At 39.7% G+C, this 18,546-nt stretch overlaps 1 protein-coding gene across 15 annotated transcripts in view; it reads right to left on the reverse strand.

Moving 5' to 3' along the window:
- Positions 1-18,546, reverse strand: part of CNTRL (centriolin) — a 96,257-nt gene that overhangs the window by 14,589 nt on the left and 63,122 nt on the right. For all 15 annotated transcript variants that reach the window (XM_077968172.1, XM_077968177.1, XM_077968175.1 and 12 more), the window contains 14 exons: positions 17,849-17,965; positions 17,426-17,567; positions 16,550-16,698; positions 13,942-14,131; positions 12,347-12,660; positions 10,123-10,331; positions 7,903-8,095; positions 4,943-5,073; positions 4,663-4,803; positions 4,434-4,560; positions 3,533-3,697; positions 2,316-2,475; positions 664-779; positions 364-581 (listed from right to left, as the gene is read on the reverse strand). In XM_077968172.1, coding sequence (XP_077824298.1) covers positions 364-581; positions 664-779; positions 2,316-2,475; positions 3,533-3,697; positions 4,434-4,560; positions 4,663-4,803; positions 4,943-5,073; positions 7,903-8,095; positions 10,123-10,331; positions 12,347-12,660; positions 13,942-14,131; positions 16,550-16,698; positions 17,426-17,567; positions 17,849-17,965 — 2,372 coding nt within the window. The remainder of the gene's footprint in view (positions 1-363; positions 582-663; positions 780-2,315; positions 2,476-3,532; positions 3,698-4,433; positions 4,561-4,662; positions 4,804-4,942; positions 5,074-7,902; positions 8,096-10,122; positions 10,332-12,346; positions 12,661-13,941; positions 14,132-16,549; positions 16,699-17,425; positions 17,568-17,848; positions 17,966-18,546) is intronic.

Here is an 18,546-nt window from a genome sequence, read left to right on the forward strand (position 1 = left end):
ATTGTAGGTCTTAGAATAATTCAATTCTAGGTTCATATAATTTCAGAACCAGCTTGTCAATTTCCACAAGAAAAGGCTATTGAGATTTTAATTGTAACTGTTTTGAATCTAGAGATCAATTTGAAGAGAACTAAATCTTTATTTTACTTAAAAAAAGCACAATAGATTTTTTAAAAATGCTTTTGAGGAAAAAAAAAAGCTAGAAGGAAATTCACCAAACAATGCAACTGGCAAAATGTATTTATGATACCAAGTTTGTGGTGTATTTTATCCTTTTCTCTATGTTCCAAATTTTTTATAGCATGTTTATAATGTCTTGGCCTGAAGAAGTGATCCTGCAAGCTTATTTGTTCTTGCTCTCACCTTTTGGTTTGTGCCAACTTTTTTTCCCAAATGTCACATTTCTCTTGGAGATCTTCCTTTTCTTTGCTCAAACACTCAACACACGATTGTAAAGCTCGGGACTCAGCAGTCATTCGTTCTATTTCTCGTTTATTCCTCTCAAGGAGCTGCTTCTGCCACTCTATTTCCCCTTTCTGCTGCTGGGCTATCTGCTGCAAATTCTCTAACTCCAGTTTCTCCTAAATCAGATAAAAGAGGACTCAAACATCCTACATGAGAAAGACCTCAGTTTCTTAAGGGTACAATGGCTTTGTTCATTACCTCTAGCACTGCCACCTGAGTCTTCTCTAATTCAGATACCTTTTGGTCATGTTGTAGCTTCAAACCTTGTAGCTCATTGTTTTCAAGTTGCAACATGTCCAGAATATTCTTTAGTTCTAAAGGATAGAAACAAAGCATGGTCCATGATATTAAATGAACTTGGAAAACATTTACAAAATGAAACAGAAAACAATGCTATTGACTGCTACAAGATAATTTTTAAAATTCTGTTGCGCTGAATTAATGGTGCTAATTTTATTCTTAATAAAAAATTCTCTAAAAGTATTGTTACATACTATTTAATTTGTTTAAAACATTTTAACAAGCCAGGTGCAGAAGCACGTGCCTGTAATCCCAGCCATTTGGCAGGCTGAGGTGTAAGGATTGCTTGAGCCCAGGAGTTTGAGACTAGCCTGGTTGACAGAGCAAGATCCCATCTCTATATAAATAAATAAACAGACAAACATTTTAACAAAAAACATTTAATTAACAAAGATCTGTTTCCAAAGCATTTGCTTCTACATAAAAGAATCAACTAAAAGCATTTTATATAAAATTGATCAAAATAAGTTAAAAATACTTTGAAATACAGACTGAGATTTACATAACAATTTTTTGGCCTTTGAAATACAGATATTTAAATATTAACTTTTTTTCTGAATATAGAGATACTTGCTTATTGTAGAAAAGTTGGAAAATACAAAAAAAAGCGTAAGAGAAAAAAATAAAAACCCACCATCATTTCACCACCCCAAATCACTATTACAATAGCATTTTGATGTTCCAAGAATGCATGCGCACACACACACACACTCTCACACATTTTAAAATAAACTGGGACTATATACTCCATATTCATTTTTTACCCACTTTTTTCATTCTTCTCATGGGCATGTTTGTATGTCATTAAATGTTAAAAATATGACTTTTAAATTGGTCATCTGTTTCCAATTTTGCGGGGGATGTGGTGAAACAGGGTCTTCCTCTGTTTCCCAGGCTGGAGCATAGTGGCATAATCATAGCTCACTGCAGCCTTGACCTCCTAAACTCAAGGGATCCTCCCTGCTTGGCCTTCCGAATAGCTGAGACTACAGGTGCACATCAATGTGTATCACTAATTTTTGAGTATTTTTGTAGAGATGGGGTCTCACTACATTGCCCAGGTAGTTTTGAATTCCTGGGCTCAAGCAATCCTCTTGCCTCAGCCTCCTAAAGAGCTGGGATTATAGGCATGAACCATCACACCCAGCCTGTTTCCAAATTTTGTCATTATAAATATTGCTGTGATGTACATACTTGCCCTTTCTGGAGGAGTAGAAATGGGCTGACTGGTTCAACAGGTGTGAATTTTAAGAGTCTTGAAACACTGGCAGATTGTTCCAGTTTATATCTCAATTGATAGACTGTGTGTGCTCTTCTTTCAGCACACTCTGATCAGCAATGAGCATGATTATTTCGCTTTTAAATAAAGTTTATCAATTAAAATGGCAGAAAATAACATCATATGCCTTTTATAACCTGCTTTCTTTGCTTATTAGTAGTAAGGTTAAACTTTACAGTTTGTTTGGCCATTTCTTATTTTTTTCTGTGACTTGTAATACACAGACATTTCCAACCTCAAACTTTGTATGATTGTTTTCCTTTAAACTTACCAGTTTTATGTTTAGACATCTGCCTTAAAACAATCTGAAGATTTTCTTCCTCTTTTTCAATTTCCTGCTTTATAAGTGTAAGCTGAGTTTTTCTTTCACTAATCTGAACGTTCAGTTCTCCTTTCTGAAAACTCAGTTCTTCCAGAAGAGATTTTACTTCCTGTGTTTGAAAAAAAAAAAAGTTACCCCCTCCTGTGACTGTAAATGAAAATTACTTCAAAATAAGTTCTGTTATTTATTGTTTTATTTCATAGAAATTCTAATTTGGAAACAAGCTCATTTTTGCCTTTTATGTCAAGAACAGCATTATATTTTGCAGAAACCTATTTCTATATAATAGAAGAAAGTAACATATTCTCTTCATCTAAATATATTTGCAACATTACTATAAGCAAGGCAATGTGCTACAGAGAGAAAAGCCTGACTGAGACATGGCTCCTGCTCTGGAGGGGCTTAGTACCTTGTTGAGTGGTAAGGCAGGGAACATAAACACGATCACAAAAGGCTAAGATGCCCTAGGAAACATGCAGACAGAGTGTTTCTAAACTCAAAAGAAGGAAACTCCTTCTTCCAAGAGAAAGAAAAAAGTCAGAGAAGTTTTCTTTTCTTTTTTTTTTTGAAATTGAGTCTCACTCTGTCACTAGGCCGGGGTGCAGTGGCACGATCTCAGCTCACTGCAACCACCGCCTCCCGAGTTCGAGTAATTCTCTTTTCTCAATCTCCCGAGTAGCTGGGATTACAGGTGCATGCCACCATGCCTGGCTAATTTTTGTATTTTTAGAGATGGGGTTTCACCATGTTGGCCAGGGTGGTCTCAATCTCTTAATCTCGTGATCCACCCACCTTGGCCTCCCAAAGTGCTGGGATTACAGGTGTGAGCCACTGCACCCAGCCAGAAGTTTTCTTAGAGGAGGTGGCATGAAGCTGTGCCATGAGAAACAGGTGAGATCAGGCTAGTGATAGGGGAGAAAGGGAATTCCTGGAGAAGAAATGGTATGAGAAAGGTACAGGGGCAGGAGAACTTTGAGCATATCCAGAAAACAACATGGGGGACTATACATGACAGCCACTGCATGGATACATAACAAATTGATTTTACAGAGGAGGCAAGATTTCAGGAATTTATATTTTCATTTGGGAAGAAGCAATGAAAATACATCAAAGTAAACCTATAGCACTGTCCTAGGACTCTTCAGAAAACCTAATAAAAAACACACCTTAATGTGATTGCACTTCTCAGCTACTTCAGTCTCTCCCAGTCTCAGAGCTTTCTGGAGGTCAGCTTTTGCCTGCACCATGCTTCCTTGGAGTAGATGCAGCTCCTCCTTTTTATACCCTAACTGCCTGTCCAAGACAGCCATCTCCTGCTGCTGACTTGTCACCTGTATTAAAGAAAAGGGAAGAGTAAGTTTGACAAAGGCCATACAGCTCTCTGTGCTAACCTGGAGATAATTTAGTTGTGAGGTAAAATCAGGAGCTAATAGCCTAGCCCACAAGAGTCAGAAAACCCAGGCAAGGAGTGCAAGAGTGAAATGCCTAATGAAAACCTTGAGCTCACATACTTAAAACCACTCAAATCACAGTGATCACAGTAAGAACAACAATATGACAATCATGATTATCCCTCAGGTTATGGTTTTCCAAGAACTTTTATTTTTATACCCTAATTCCATTTTGACATCCTTGGTGATGGAAGTTAGTCAGAGATTTTTAAAATGTATTCATTTTTAAAATTAAAAACTTGTTACAATTTTAAGGACAATACATATTTGTTTACAAAAAAAGAAGACCACGCGGATATGCAAAAGGAAGAAAACAGAAAATACTCAAAATCCCCCCTTATCAGATGACCACTTTTGTACTTTGGTATTGACTAAAAATACAACCGCAAGTGTTCATAAAGGCATTTAACAGAATCATAGAGTATACCATGTTTTGAGACTCACTTTTTTTACTCAAAAATATTGTATTGAGTTGGGATTCAAATTTAGTTCAGACTTTATCATTAACAACTATAACACATAGCCTCATTTATTCTTTTCTACAGTTAAACATGTATTACTTTTATAATCATACAGTGCTGTGTCAGTTGTTTTTTCAAGGCGTCTATTGTCATACCTGGCTTTTCAGCTTTTCCAGCTCAGCTCTCTTGGCTTGAAGGAGCGTCTCAGATTCTTTAAGGACTTGCAGGTGGTGATCCTCACTGCGTTCTGCCATCTCAACGTCTTTTTGCAGTTTCTGAAGCCTACAAAGCACCAGCAACACTAGAGCAGATCCTAAGGGACTCGGAACCCCAGAGCTGTCTTCCAGCACAAACCCCTTGTAGCCCTACAGGGGACTGACTTACTCTTCTGTCAGTTTTTCCTTCTTCTTGCTTAAACATTGGAAGTCTGAGTCTTCTGCTGCTACAATTTTGTTTATTTCTTTCAAGATTTCTTCTTGCTTGATTTTGTGCTGCTCCAAATCCTTTGCATCAGCCTGGAGTAATCTAAAGCACATTGCTTTATTCCCCCCAGGTCCTGTAGACTTACCATGCATTATTTATCATAAACCAATTATTATCCCCTTAGAAGCAAACTTTTCATTCATCTCAATGTGTTCTTCAACGGTTTAGGGAATCCACCTACCTTAGCTCCTGATGAGCTTTGACAAGGTTAATGGCAGTTTCCTGAGCTCTCCTTTCTAATTCCTCAGCATCTGACTCAGTTTGCAATAAACTTCTCTTGGCATCAGTGAACTTTTCGACAGCATTTTTTGTCTAGAAAAGAAACTGTCATTAAAAGCCATTCAGTTACAATACTCACTCACAGCTACTGGCCATGTAAACCAGTACATCTCTTTTGGAAAACAAGATGATACAGAAAGACATAAAAATGTCCATTCACTATAACTCTAATTCTTGGTAAATAATTCAGAAGCAAAGAACTACTACAGAAAAATGCTCATTGTATAATAATATAAGACCTGACAAATAATAGGCTAAGTGATAATGCATTAACAAAGTGGAATACTGTGTAGCCTTTAAAATGATCAGATGACAATGTAGCAACACAGAAGACAGTTAATACTATGTTGGCTGAGAAAAATAAAATGATAATAAGCACTGTGAGAGCAACTATGTAAAACTACACGTGTCAATAAAGACAGAAAGACTATATAAAAGTAGTCACTTGAAAGTAGTGGAACTAAAGACGCTTTTTATTTCAAATAATGTGTAATACTATTATATCATTTAAAATATTAAAATTATCTACCCAACTAAGTGGTAATGAAGTGATTTTACCAAGATACTCTCCACACAGAAATTCTTGCTGTACTCTATAGTCATTATCAAGTGAAGTAAAAATGCTTTGATCTGGTGATAATGTAATTATGGCTGACAAACACAAACATTAAATACTTTGCAAATGTTTAAAATCTTCCTATATAAGAGTTGGTAAAAACACAATTTTTTTTTTTTTTTTTTTGAGATGGAGTCTCACTCAGTCACCCAGGCTGGAGTGCAGTGGCGTGATCTCGGTTCACACCATTCGCCTGCCTCAGCCTCCCAAGTAGCTGGGACTACAGGCGCCTGCCACCATGCTGGCTAATTTTTTGCATTTTTAGTAGAGACGGGGTTTCACCGTGTTAGCCAGGATGGTCTTGATCTCCTGACCTCGTGATCCGCCTGCCTCGGCCTCCCAAAGTGCTGGGATTACAGGTGTGAGCCACTGTGCCCGGCCCACAATTTTTTTTTAAATCAACTTGGTTTCTTTTTCTGCCCAACATAAGATGCTTAAAACAATGACATCAAAAGTTCCAAAAATAGAGTGTGGTTTGCACTTGGTTGAGCAGTGACTCACCTTCAGCCAAAAAAAAAAAAAAAACACAAAAAAACTGAAGTCTGCCATTGTACTAAAGCCAGAGGAGTCCGTATGTTAAATTTGTCTGTTAAATATCTGCATGCATGCAAAAGGGTTGGCAAGCTCCCAGAGAGCTACATATTTCACCATACGTCTTTCCATTTCAGATAGCTTGTTTCTGTCAGTTTCATCAGCAAAGCACTGGACAAAACTCGCTAGGCATTCCAGAAAAGCCACCAAATAGTTTTTTGTCTCCTTCTATGTCAGGTTTTAACACGTCTGGCACACTCCTTACAAAACGCCACTACTTTCTTTCTCCTCCTCCTTACCAAGCTGCCTCCCTGAGTCATTTTGGGAGGATGAAGGTAAAATAACTTATCAGCTTTGGTTCACTTACTACCTCTGCCTACTACCGCTGCCATCAATTTTCTTTTGATGATTTTATATATATATATACCTATATATAAATATATAACCAAAATATACCAAAATATATAATCAAAATATACCAGTGATATTTTGAAGATACATCAAAATAATATATCTTATTATATATTATTATACCAGTGATATTTTTTTCCTCTAGTTCTGCTCACATCTATTTTCTCTCACAGTAATCCAACATACGAAAACAGAAGGAACAGCTCATCTGAAAAGAAAAGGACTTTTTCCATTTTTAATTACTCACAGAATTTCTTTAATAAACAATTTAGTTCCCAGGTAATAGACTGCTTTTAATTTAAATATATTCATGTTGAAATAGCAAAATAAAAATAATAGTTCCTGAGGTGTTTCATGTGGGTAAGGAACTCTTTTCATCCTGGAATTCTCATCCAATTAAAAGAGCCCTTGGTTATGTGACCCTGGGCCAGTAATGAGCCTCTCCAAGCTACCTCAGTAAACCAAGCTAACATCATCCTACAGGGCTGCCAGGAAAGTTAAACGAAACATTTACAAAATGGCCATGCGTAGCCATAGCAGTGGCTCAATAACAGGTAACTCCTTTTTCTCCCCAACTTCCCTCTGTGTTGTAGTCTAAAGAATATTATCGGGCCAGGCGCAGTGGCTCACACCTGTAACCCCAGAACTTTGGGAAGCCGAGGCAGGATCACAAGGTCAGGAGTTCAAAACCAGCCTGGCCAACATGGTGAAACCCCGTCTCTACTCAGGAGGCTGAGGCAGGAGAATCGCTTGAACCAGGGAGGTAGAGGTTGCAGTGAGCTGAGATTGCACCACTCCACTCCAGCCTAGGTGAGACACCATCTCAAAAAATAAAATAATATTATCTCAGACCAAAAAATATTTTGTATCATTATCAACTTGAAGACCAAAGTAATACTTGTGAGGTCCATTGTAGTTTAATAAGAATATAAAGATTGACCTATTTTAAAAAACACAGCAGAATCCAAATAATTAGATATAAAAGACACACAGGATAAGGAGGTGGGGTGTGCTAGGAACTAAGTAACTTCAGGAATTTTAAATATGCTGTTTTATTTAATCCATGCTGAAAAGCCTACATATTCTTAGCCTGAATTTAAAGATAAGAAAAGCAAAGCCAGGGGACTTACATGACTTGTACAAATTCTCACTTCTCCTTAACTAGCAGAGTCCAGCCTGGAACCTGGCTGTCTGACTTGGACAACTGTCCTCTTAGCACACACACTCTCTTTCTAATCCTTCATGCAGATAGTAAGCTGACTCACCCACACTGAGCTCACACCCCAAACCACAACAAGACATACCTTTTCTTTAGTGCACGAAAGTTCACTCTCAGCCTCTGCCAGGAGTCGGTCAGCTTCCCTGAGCTCTGAGCGACGTTTCAGAAGAGTCTTCTCAATGCACTCAATTTCATCTACAATATCTTCATGATGTTTGAGTGATTTTTCTATTTCTAGTTCACTCATAAGACTCTCAACATTTCCATCAATGAAGTCCCTAAAAAATAATATACACACCCATTAAAAAATTGTAAATGTAGACAATATAGGTACTTGTAGCCTAACTACTAAAAAGATCTACAATGATTTTCTAATTTTATATGAGAATAGATAAGAAAGACTGCTACATTTGATTCTGTTCAAGGTCTATGTTTACCATTTTATTAAACATGGAATTCTTATTGGCAATAAATGCATAATATGTAAAATGCATGACATGGAATTGTTTGCCCTTTTAAATATAACAACAAAGATTATTATGTTGTCATCTCTTGACCAAGAAAATGTTGATACTTCTATTCTCTTGAGGTACAAAAATAAAGCAAACCACTACCACAATATTCATCCATTCCCTCAAAACTATCCTTCAAGGGCAGTTTATAGGCTGCCCTGAAGACTACCTGATTTTGTGATTTATTCCATTCGGCTAAAGTAAAACTCTGGTGACAACATTTGACATATCAAAAACCGTGACACACAATTCAATATCTTAAGGCTAACATGACAAAATTATTTAAAAATTAGATTATCTATCACTGCATGACAGAAAAATATGAAAACAAATTCAACATTTAACAGATTCTTTCTCTTTAAATGAAGGCATACATATGATTTTTACTTTCTTCTTGGAACATTTTTGTGTTATCCAAACTTCCTAGAATAGTATTTATTACACTTTTACAACTATGAAAAGAAGTGGTGATCCTACCACCCTATCACCTCCCTCCAAAATACCTCAGAATAAAAAAATTCCACTCCCCAATGTGTATACCCACAAAAATAACAGATACAACCATCTGCCTAACCTTCAAACGTCTAGCCCCTATCTTTTAGGTGTGGCCCTTGCTTTCACTTGCCAAGACTGTTAGTCACATGTCTGCTGCTAGATGGCAGCAACCACGTCTTTCTTACTTGTGTCCTCTGCAGGCCTCCCTACCACCCTGGGGTCTGGGCCAGTCTGGGTTAAATGACAAAAACTGGGGAACTGTCATAATTCATGGACTTCTGCAACACATAGGCTTTTGCATAATTAACCCAATCAACAGATGCTGCATTCACTAAGTGATCCTATGACAGGTGATGGGACACAGAGATGGAGGTCCAGCTACTGCCTTCAAGGAGCTCCTGGGCTCCCCACAACATTGTGTGAACAGTGCTATGACCAAGGTTGCTAACCTTGAATTGTGGGCACCTGAGAAGAAATAGGCTTTTAATGAGGAAAAAAAAGAGAGGGGATCTCTGACCTTTATTTTGAAGACAGGTTGGAGTTAGGCAGGGGGGTCAGCAGGGAGAAGACAGTACAAGCAAAGGTGTAGAGGCAGGAGAAAACGTGGTGTTCAGGGAAACCACAGGAAAGCAGTGAGCCAGACCCAACACTGTGATAAAAGAAAAAGACAGGTAGGTTTCAGATGGAGAAGGGCCGTGTATATTCTGATGGGACTGAGAATCACACGGGAAAGTGGAACAGTCAGATTTGCAGTGTGTCAAGATACAGTGTAGACCAAGAGAGAAGACATGGAAGGCCACTGTGGAAACTATTACAATTGCTAGGATGAGAGTAATTAAAAGCTAGAGAAGGGGAGATGACAGAAAGGGACCAGTATGAGAGCTCTCTGGATGCAGTCAGCAGGATTTAGAGACCAACTGGAAACATAGGAGAGTAACGGAAGAGAAAGAGTTGAGAACCCCTGCCATATTTTTAGCTAGGGTAACTGGAGAGGGGAAATGGTTATACCACTCTTCAAGAGGGACTACAAGAAGAACTGATTTGTATTATTGGCCAAAAGAACACAGAACTATATTGCTCAATGTGGTACTCAATATGTGGCTATTAAATTAATTGAAATTAAATTTTGTTCCTCAGCTCCATCAGCCACATTTCAAGTGCTCAACAGCCACATTGAGCTTGTGGTTACTGTTTTGGACAGAAAATCAAGAACATTCCAAGATTACAGAAAGTTCTATTCTACAGCATTAATGAACTAGTATCGCATTTGTCTGAATTATAAAAAATATGTTAATTACTTTTGCTGTTGACGTTTCTGGACAGTTCTATGTAATTCTTCTACTTCACACTCTAAGCTTTTCTTCTCTTGCAAAAGATCATCAATATTATGATGCAGTTCTTCCATTTCTTTCTCGGACTGCCGCTTGGATGCTCTCATCCACCGTTCTTCCTGCTGCTTTGATTTTAAATGCTGCATTATGTCTTCCAATCTAGAAACTTCATTCTCCTGAATGAAGAAGGGGGAAAATGCAGAGCTGAAACATCACAGGATGTTTCCTCTCTTTCCTGCCAAAAGCTGAAATTAACTGTGGTTAAAGTGGTATCAATGACCCAAAAAATGATGGTAGATTCTAAGGCTTTGGTATAAAAAGTTAAATGTCACGGATGAAATTGATGGACAAATAGAACCTTTAATTTTTCAAACAGTCCGACTATGATTGAGAAACATTCGCCAAGCCTCTTGTGGATAACCTCTGCCTCCAAAGAGTTCGGTGTCTAGCACAGAAGACTTTCTAGACAGAAGTCTCTCCCTCCTCTGGACAAATGGGAGAAACGTTTTCTGAGAAGCCTGCCCAGAGGAAGAGGTGTTTTGCCTGGGTTTTGAAGAATGAATGAAAGAGGAAAGACCTAGGCTGAAGAAGCAACATATGCAAACGTAGGGAAGCATAACAGTGTACCTGAGAAACTATATAAACGGCCGGGTAAGCTTGGAGAGTAAAAGAACCAGTTTAAGAGATTATCAATAAATGCTGAATATAAAGAAATTGTTACAAATTACAATGTGCAAGAAAAAACTTTAAGAGAATATGAGTGACTACTATAGTTAAAACTTGTAAATGCACACAGACCCTCTAAAACTAGTCTGACTTATTACAATGGTACTGGTGGACTTGATATGTGTCCTAGTTTATCTTCCACTCAATCTGCCAAGAGAGTAAGGAAAAAACAAAGGCTCCAGGTGTTCTGAGTCTGAAGGAGGAGCTTAGATTGCATTTTATTTCTCTAGAACCAAAAAATCAGAAAGTAATCTAATGAGGCTGGGCGCAGTGGCTCATGCCTGTAATCCCAGCACTTTGGGAGGTCGAGGCAGGTGATGACTCAAGGTCAGGAGTTCGAGACCAGCCTGGCCAACATGGTGAAACCCCGTCTCTGCTAAAAATATAAAAATTAGCCGGGCATGGTGGTGGGTGCCTCTAATCCCAGTTACTTGGGAGGCTGAGGCAGGAGAATCGCTTGAACCCAAGAGGCGGAAGTTGCAGTGAGCCAAGATTGTGCCGCTGCACTCCAGCCTGGGCGACAGAGAGAAAGTCTGTCTCAAAAAAAAAAAAAGAAAAAAGAAAAAGGAAGTAATCTAGTGATTAGGAAATAATTATTTCTTAGAATCTAGCCTAAGAATAAGAGATACAGTAAGAATTTAGGTCAGCTACAGTACCTACAAATATAGAAATGTTGTACAGTCATTAAAATACTGTTTAAAGACATTTATAAAACCATGGGCAAATGCTTATAACATTAAGTAGGAAAAACAGAATACAAAATATTATGTACAATAAAATATAAACTATGAAAATAAATAATAAATCCCACCACCTAGAGATAATCCCCACCAAAACCTTATCCCCACCAAAATATAAACTATGAAAATAAAAAATAAATAAATCCTACTACCTAGAGATAATCCCCACCAAAACCTTATTGTATGCTGTCCATACCTGTGTGCATACACGTGCACATACATGTATGTGTATACACTCATATTATACATATGTGTATGTGTACAAGTACAGGCACTAGGAAGTGAATATATACATACACATTAATATAACACCTGTCAATAGAAAAATATATAAGCTTTGTAAAAATGGTAAACTTCTGGACTGAAAACATTTATTAAATGGCTAACCCAGGTTTGTAGATTGGCCTGAGACTCTAACTCCTGTACATGGTATTTTTGTTTTTTTGGTTTTTGTTTTTTGCTGTTACCGGGGCTGGCCTTGAATTCCTGGGCTCAAGCAAACCTCTTGTCTCAGTCTCCTGAGTAGCTCAGACTATAGGCACACGCCATTGCTTTTAGAAGAGAAATTTTAGTAAGAGAATGCTTGCACAGTTCTAAACATCAGCCTTACAAACACACCTTTGCCATATAATCCAGTCATAAACAGGTCAACTCATTAAGTATATACCCTTATCAGTCACCCATGGAAGCAGTGTGGAAAGAGAGTTGTATGTCTTTCCACTTACTAAGTTATGGTGTTCAGGGACGTTGCAATGCAGCACACCCATAGGGATGAAGGGGATTGAGAAGTTGCGGGGTGGAGGCCCATACACCATGGGGGCCCCAGCAGGAGGTGGGCCATAAACAACAGTGCCAGGGGTGAGAGGTCGGCTATTGTTTGGCAAGGGAGGAGGTGGTGCATACAGGGCCATGCCCTGGGGCACAGGAGAACCATCAGGAAGCACAGTATACATCATGTATCCAGGAGGAGGCACAAATGGGGGTTCTTCTTGGTCATCCAGCTCACTCTCTTCCTGACTATCTCCTCCACTGTCTGCATCTTGAAAGAAACAAACAGAAGAGTTTATTAAACAAAAGAGTGTTTTACCCCCATGGTTTACCAGGTAAACAAATTTAGTAGAAAACAGCAGCATTTAAGCCAAGATACTGGAGATGTGAGAATAAAACTGAAAAAAAGGTCAAAACTACTTTTGAAAAGCAGCTCAAAACATGGATTCAAAGTATTTTCTATGGCTGACACTTGAGTTTTTCTTATGTTTATCTGTTGGTTTGTTTCTGCATTCATTAATTTATTCATTAATTTATTAAGTGACCATCTGGGTATCTAATTCATGCTACAGCACTCAGTGTTTACCACTGTCATGACATTTAACACTCTCCAATGTGATAGCTTACAAACTTATCTGCCCTAAAACCAGAAAATATGTTTGCTGATCACTGACAACAGAGAACCTAGAACACAGGCACACAATAAACACTCAATAAACACTTCCTGGCCACATGCGTGGCTCATGCCTGTAATCCCAGCACTTTGGGAGGCCGAGGCAGGTGGATCACTTGAGGTCAGGAGTTGGAGACCAGTCTGTCTAATATGGTGAAACCCCCATCTCTACTAAAAATACAAAAATTAGCCAGGCATGGTGGTGCACGCCTGTAATCCCAGCTACTCGGGAGGCTGAAGCAGGAGAGAGAATCACTTGAACCCGGGAGGCAGAGGTTGCAGTGAGCCAAGATGGTGCCACTGCACTCTAGCCCGGTGACAGAGCGCGACTCCATCTCAAAAAAAAAAAAGTTTCTGAATGAACAAATTCTCAGAAGGTCATATTCACATTTTACAGATTAACAGTTTCAGAAGCTAAATAATTAGCCGAAGACCACACAGCTAATAAGTGAAAAAGATTTACTCAGGTCTGACTCTTCCCCCAGAGCTTTGGAAGACAGATCCATAACACTTCATTTTAGGAAGGTGAGATTAATGCCATGAGGCACAGACACAAGACACCATGCTCCAGTACAGTCAAAGAGGCTGCTTAGTCAGCCTGGGTGAAGCAGGGTGGAAGAAAGCTCCATTTAGGAGCATTGTTTGAGGACCTAGGTCTTGCTGAAGGATAAGTAGGCAGCAGCATGGGAGGGGAAGGAGGAAGGATATTCCAGACAGGGTTTAAAATGACGACAAGAGGTCACTGGCCAAGACCAGATCACAGAAGACCTTATGGAGCTAGCTAAGGAGTCTGGACTGTGACTTAGGGATTTCAGGGAATCAATAAAAGGTTATTAAACAGGCAAGAGAAATGCAACTTTCCTATGTGATTTGACTTACCTCTATTTGGAAACAATTTATGTAACCCACTCCTGATGGGAGAATAAACCCAGTATCCTGAGGCAGGGGGAGGTCCACTGCCTTCCTTCCCATCCTGCTGCCCAGGGCATGGTTTTCTAACAGGAGTTGAGGCTGTGTACTTAAGGCCAACACCAGAGTCCTTGGTGGCCTGGGAACTATGGCTGGAAACCTAAAACAAATGACAGCAAAGCACACTATCTATTACAAACGGAAAGGCTGATTTTAAGAAATGTCAAAGTCTAGAGCAAAGTTGAGATGTAGCAAGGTTGAGAAAGAACTTGGTTTCTTTTCATTATCCTTATTTTTCACAGAAGTGAGGTGATTACACAGTCACATAAACTGCAGTTCCATACACAATTCAGTTTATTAACATCCCTCTGGACTTGATCGACATGGCAGTGTCAGGGAAGCCATGCAGAAAGGAGGGCTGTGTGGGTAATGGCTGGGGTCACATCAGACTGGTCTGTGAAAGTGAAGGGCTCAAAGTGTGGTGAAAGCATCCAAATTAATGTCTATTTATCCTTTCAAAAGCCATTTTAAAACACCCATCTCCTATCCTCTCTTTTGGTACAATTTTCTAGAAATCACAAGTCCTTGGTCATACCAAAATGGAAAAAGCATGTTATCTGGCAGTTTGACTGGGTTAATTTTATGCAGCAACTCCCCAAGGGACAGAAATGAAAGCAAGTTCTCCATAGTGATCAGACTCCCGGGTGTCAGCCTCTGTTCTCTCTGTAGTAATTTTTCCTAGTGGTTTTTTGTTTTGTTTGGTTTTTAACCTCATCCTTAATGGCCCAGCAACTGAGGCAAAGGAAACCCGTGAACTTCGAAGAAATCTGGGGACACCAGTCTTCTGTTGTCCTGGGAGCTTGGCATGGCTTTAAAGCTCTACTCTGCTACCCTCTTTCTCCTTCCCAGTCTGTAGGTACATCCTCTAAACCTTCACCCAGCTCAGGCTTATATGTTTTGCTCTAATTTATACTGCTTCCACCTCCAACTCTGGTTGTACCAAGGAGTTGGCTTCCTTTAGGATTGCTGGGAGAATCTAAGATTCTGCTCTTCAGGAGTCTGGTTAAGTCTACACAGCCCTGGGATCCTAGTGTGTCTGAGCTGCTTCTCCCTGACTATTGCTCATCGGCTGATTCTAGCAGGATGGCACTAGGCCCCCCTCTGCTTTGGATGAATATAGCCTACAGTCTTCTCCTCACTTCCCACATTCAGGCCCCAGTCTTCTTCTCACTTCCCACATTCAGGTCCCAGGCTCTGACCGTTTCTCTTTAACATCTTTTAATCTCATCTCCTCTTTCCCAGATCCACTGATCTAGCTCTGGCTTCTACTCTTTACCTCAATCAGTTCAAAGAGCCCCACGGAAAGCTCACCCTACCACAAGTATAGTCTCTGTACTAGCCAGAATATTATTCCTAAACTACAGCTCTGATCATTTTAGTATACAACCCATTTCCCATGGCCTATATAATTAAGTGTAAGAGATTCTAAGGCCCTTTTAAAAAAGCATGACCTCAGGCCGGGCACGGTGATGGCTCATGCCTGTAATCCCAGCACTTTGGGAGGCCGAGGTGGGCAAATCACCTGAGGTCAGGAGTTTGAGACCAGCCTGGCCAACATGGCAAAACCCTGTCTCTACTAAAAATGTAAAAATTAGCCAGGCATGGTGGCGCGTGCCTATAATCCCAGCTATTCAGGAGGCTAACACAGGAGAATTGCTTGAACCCAGGAGGCGGAGGCTGCAGGGAGCCGAGATCACACCACTGCACTCCAGCCTGGGGGACACAGCAAGACTCCACCTCAAAAAAAAAAAAAAAAAAAAAAAAAAAAAAAAAAAAAAAAAAAAAAAGGCATGACCCCAATCTACTTTTCAGCCTCATCTGACACTGCTCCTACAAATCCTCTAGTCCCACAAAGCTACTTGTCTTTGCTAAGCCAATAACTCTCCTCTTCCACACAAGCTGTTTCCTCCCTCCTAAAAGTCCATTGCTCACTGCTTGTTAAGTGCTGACTCCACACCACTGCTTGAGAAGCATTCCTTCCTGAACTTCCCATCAGATGAATCCTTAACATCTCTCTGCAACTAGAGAATACAGGTCAGGTCTGTTGTCACCATTTTGCAATTATGCTGGCATGGCCAATGAGATCTTTGAGAGCAGGGGCTTTACCATTCAATGTGATGCCTCACCACTGCCTACCACTTGGCCTAGGCTTCAGTAAGCACTGAATGAATGTTTGTTAAAAGGACATGAAATCCAGGTGCCTTTTTTTCTGTCGGAGGTTCTGCACAATTCTATGCCCATTTCAGCAGGCTCTCTGGGCTCAAATCACCTTTTCCCCTTATAGTATCTTCATTCAAGGACCTTAACACATACCACCTGAGTATGAACAGCCAACTGTCACCTTCCCCAAGAAAGCCCTATTTTCACCTCAAATATTAAAAACACTACAGAACCTCAATGCACGGCTTAGCATAGAAATGTCATTTTTGGTACCTGCTCATAAATTTGGGGAAGGGGACAATGTCACACTTTCTTCAAGAAAATTCAGTATACATTCCCAACACCACAGAATTCCTACTTTTGATGATGGTGGTGGTGGCATAAAGTACCAATAGCCTCGTCTTTTGAAAGGATCTGCCATGCTGCTGATGTAATCATTCTGATAAGAAACTTCACGTCGAAGTTCAGCAATTTCTTCTAAAACATTTTCAAAGCCTCCTTTGCTGTCTGTAAAGAAAAGTCATTCTATGAAATTGATATGAAATCATTTACTTCCTTTCTTTTTCAAAATATAAAAGAGATTCCATGAGAGCCAATTAATTTTATCAGTTCCTCAAAGCTGACTTTCAGTCTGCCCTTTGGTAAATAAAAAAAAAAAAAAAGCAAATAAACTGATTTGTAAACATTATTTCTTTTGAAATTACAAATACAAAGCTCTCTTTTTTTTTATTTTGAGACAGAGTCTTACTCTGTCATCCAGTCTGGAGTGCAGTGGCCCAATCTTGGCTCACTGCAACCTCCACCTCCCAGGTTCAGGTGATTCTCCTGCCTCAGCTTCCTGAGTAGCTAGGTTTACAGGTGCCCACCTCCACGCCTGGCTAATATTTGTATTTTTTAGTAGAGACAGGGTTTCACCATGTTGGCCAGGATGGTCTCGAACTCCTGACCTCAAGCAATCCACCCGCCATGGCCTCCCAAAGTGCTAGGATTATAGGCGTGAGCCACTGCGCCCGGCCACAAATACGAAACTCCTGTCTTGGCACCCAAGTCCCCCAGTAACACACTTACAGAAAATACTTTTAAAATTATCTGATTTTACTTATTAAGCTAATTACCACAGCTCTCTAAATCAAGCATGGAATTGATTTGTAACAGTTAAAGGTAAAAAACAAACAAGATGATTTAATTTTACAACTACAAAACCACTGCCAAAAATCAAAGCCCAATCCTTTACCAGTTCCGGTGAGGTCTAGTACATTCTGCAGCCTTGCAATCTCTATCCTTTGTCGTTCCATTGTCTCTTTCAGTTTCTCAATTTCTAGGACCTGTGAGTTTGATCCAGTACCTACACCTGTTTTCTCCATCTCAAGTCGAAACTATTTTAAAAAAATCACACAAAGTTGCCAATGAATTCCTTCTTTCCCAAACACATTTATCCTTTCAACTTGATTATGATTCTATATTTATTTACACTTTCCCAGTGAAGAAACTGCATTACTTGGAAACTGCACCAAGCCTGGCACACAGTAGAGGATAAAGTACTGATTAACTATTGACTGCACTTCAGACTTCTTTGAGACATCACCTACAGTAATTTTGTCTTTTAGGAACTGATAAGAATCTGATAAAGGGGAGGTCTCTGGGTACCAACACTGACCTGCTCCTCCTTCTGCCTGAGGAGATTCTGCAGGAGTTCAATCTCAGCTTCTGCTCGGGTCAGATCCCTGGCTGCTTGTGCTGCCTTTCTGCTGAACCTCTCTGCTTCCTGCAACTCCTACTGGGACAGAGATATGAGAAAGGCACCACTGCTATCACAGGTTGTTTTCTTCATTTCTTCCTCTTGGATTGATTCCTCTGCTTTCATCACATTGCCTACCAGGCTGTTCATAAAAATGGACACCCAAGCCCCACCTTCTCCTGTGTTGTTCCCATTGTTGGGCAGCCTGCCCAGCCCCCAACCCCAAGGTGCGACATCAGAAAGAACAAAGGCTAACTTTTTTACTTTTGTACTTTTACTACAGTCTTCCATGATTATGTCTCTCTGGGCTCTCATCATTAGATATTTTTGTCTCCTATGATCTGCTATCTTAATCTTATTAGCATTTGCATCCTATAAAGCATGGTAACAGCCATTAGCTCAGTAAGGAGTCATACTATGAAGTAACATTTTCACATAACTGCACAAGATGAAAAAATTGAGGTTCAGAGGGATTATATGACAATCCTTCAAGAACCCTTGTCCAGGTAGATATTGACAGCTACCTCCCTAAGCAGATCCTTACACATAAAGGTAGGGATAGTATGTTTATTTGATGATTCCTTTCAGGGCTCAGTAGAATGCAGGATCCATGGCAG

Source organism: Macaca mulatta, chromosome 15 (assembly GCF_049350105.2).
Source record: "Macaca mulatta isolate MMU2019108-1 chromosome 15, T2T-MMU8v2.0, whole genome shotgun sequence".
Taxonomy (NCBI): Eukaryota; Metazoa; Chordata; class Mammalia; order Primates; family Cercopithecidae; genus Macaca; species Macaca mulatta.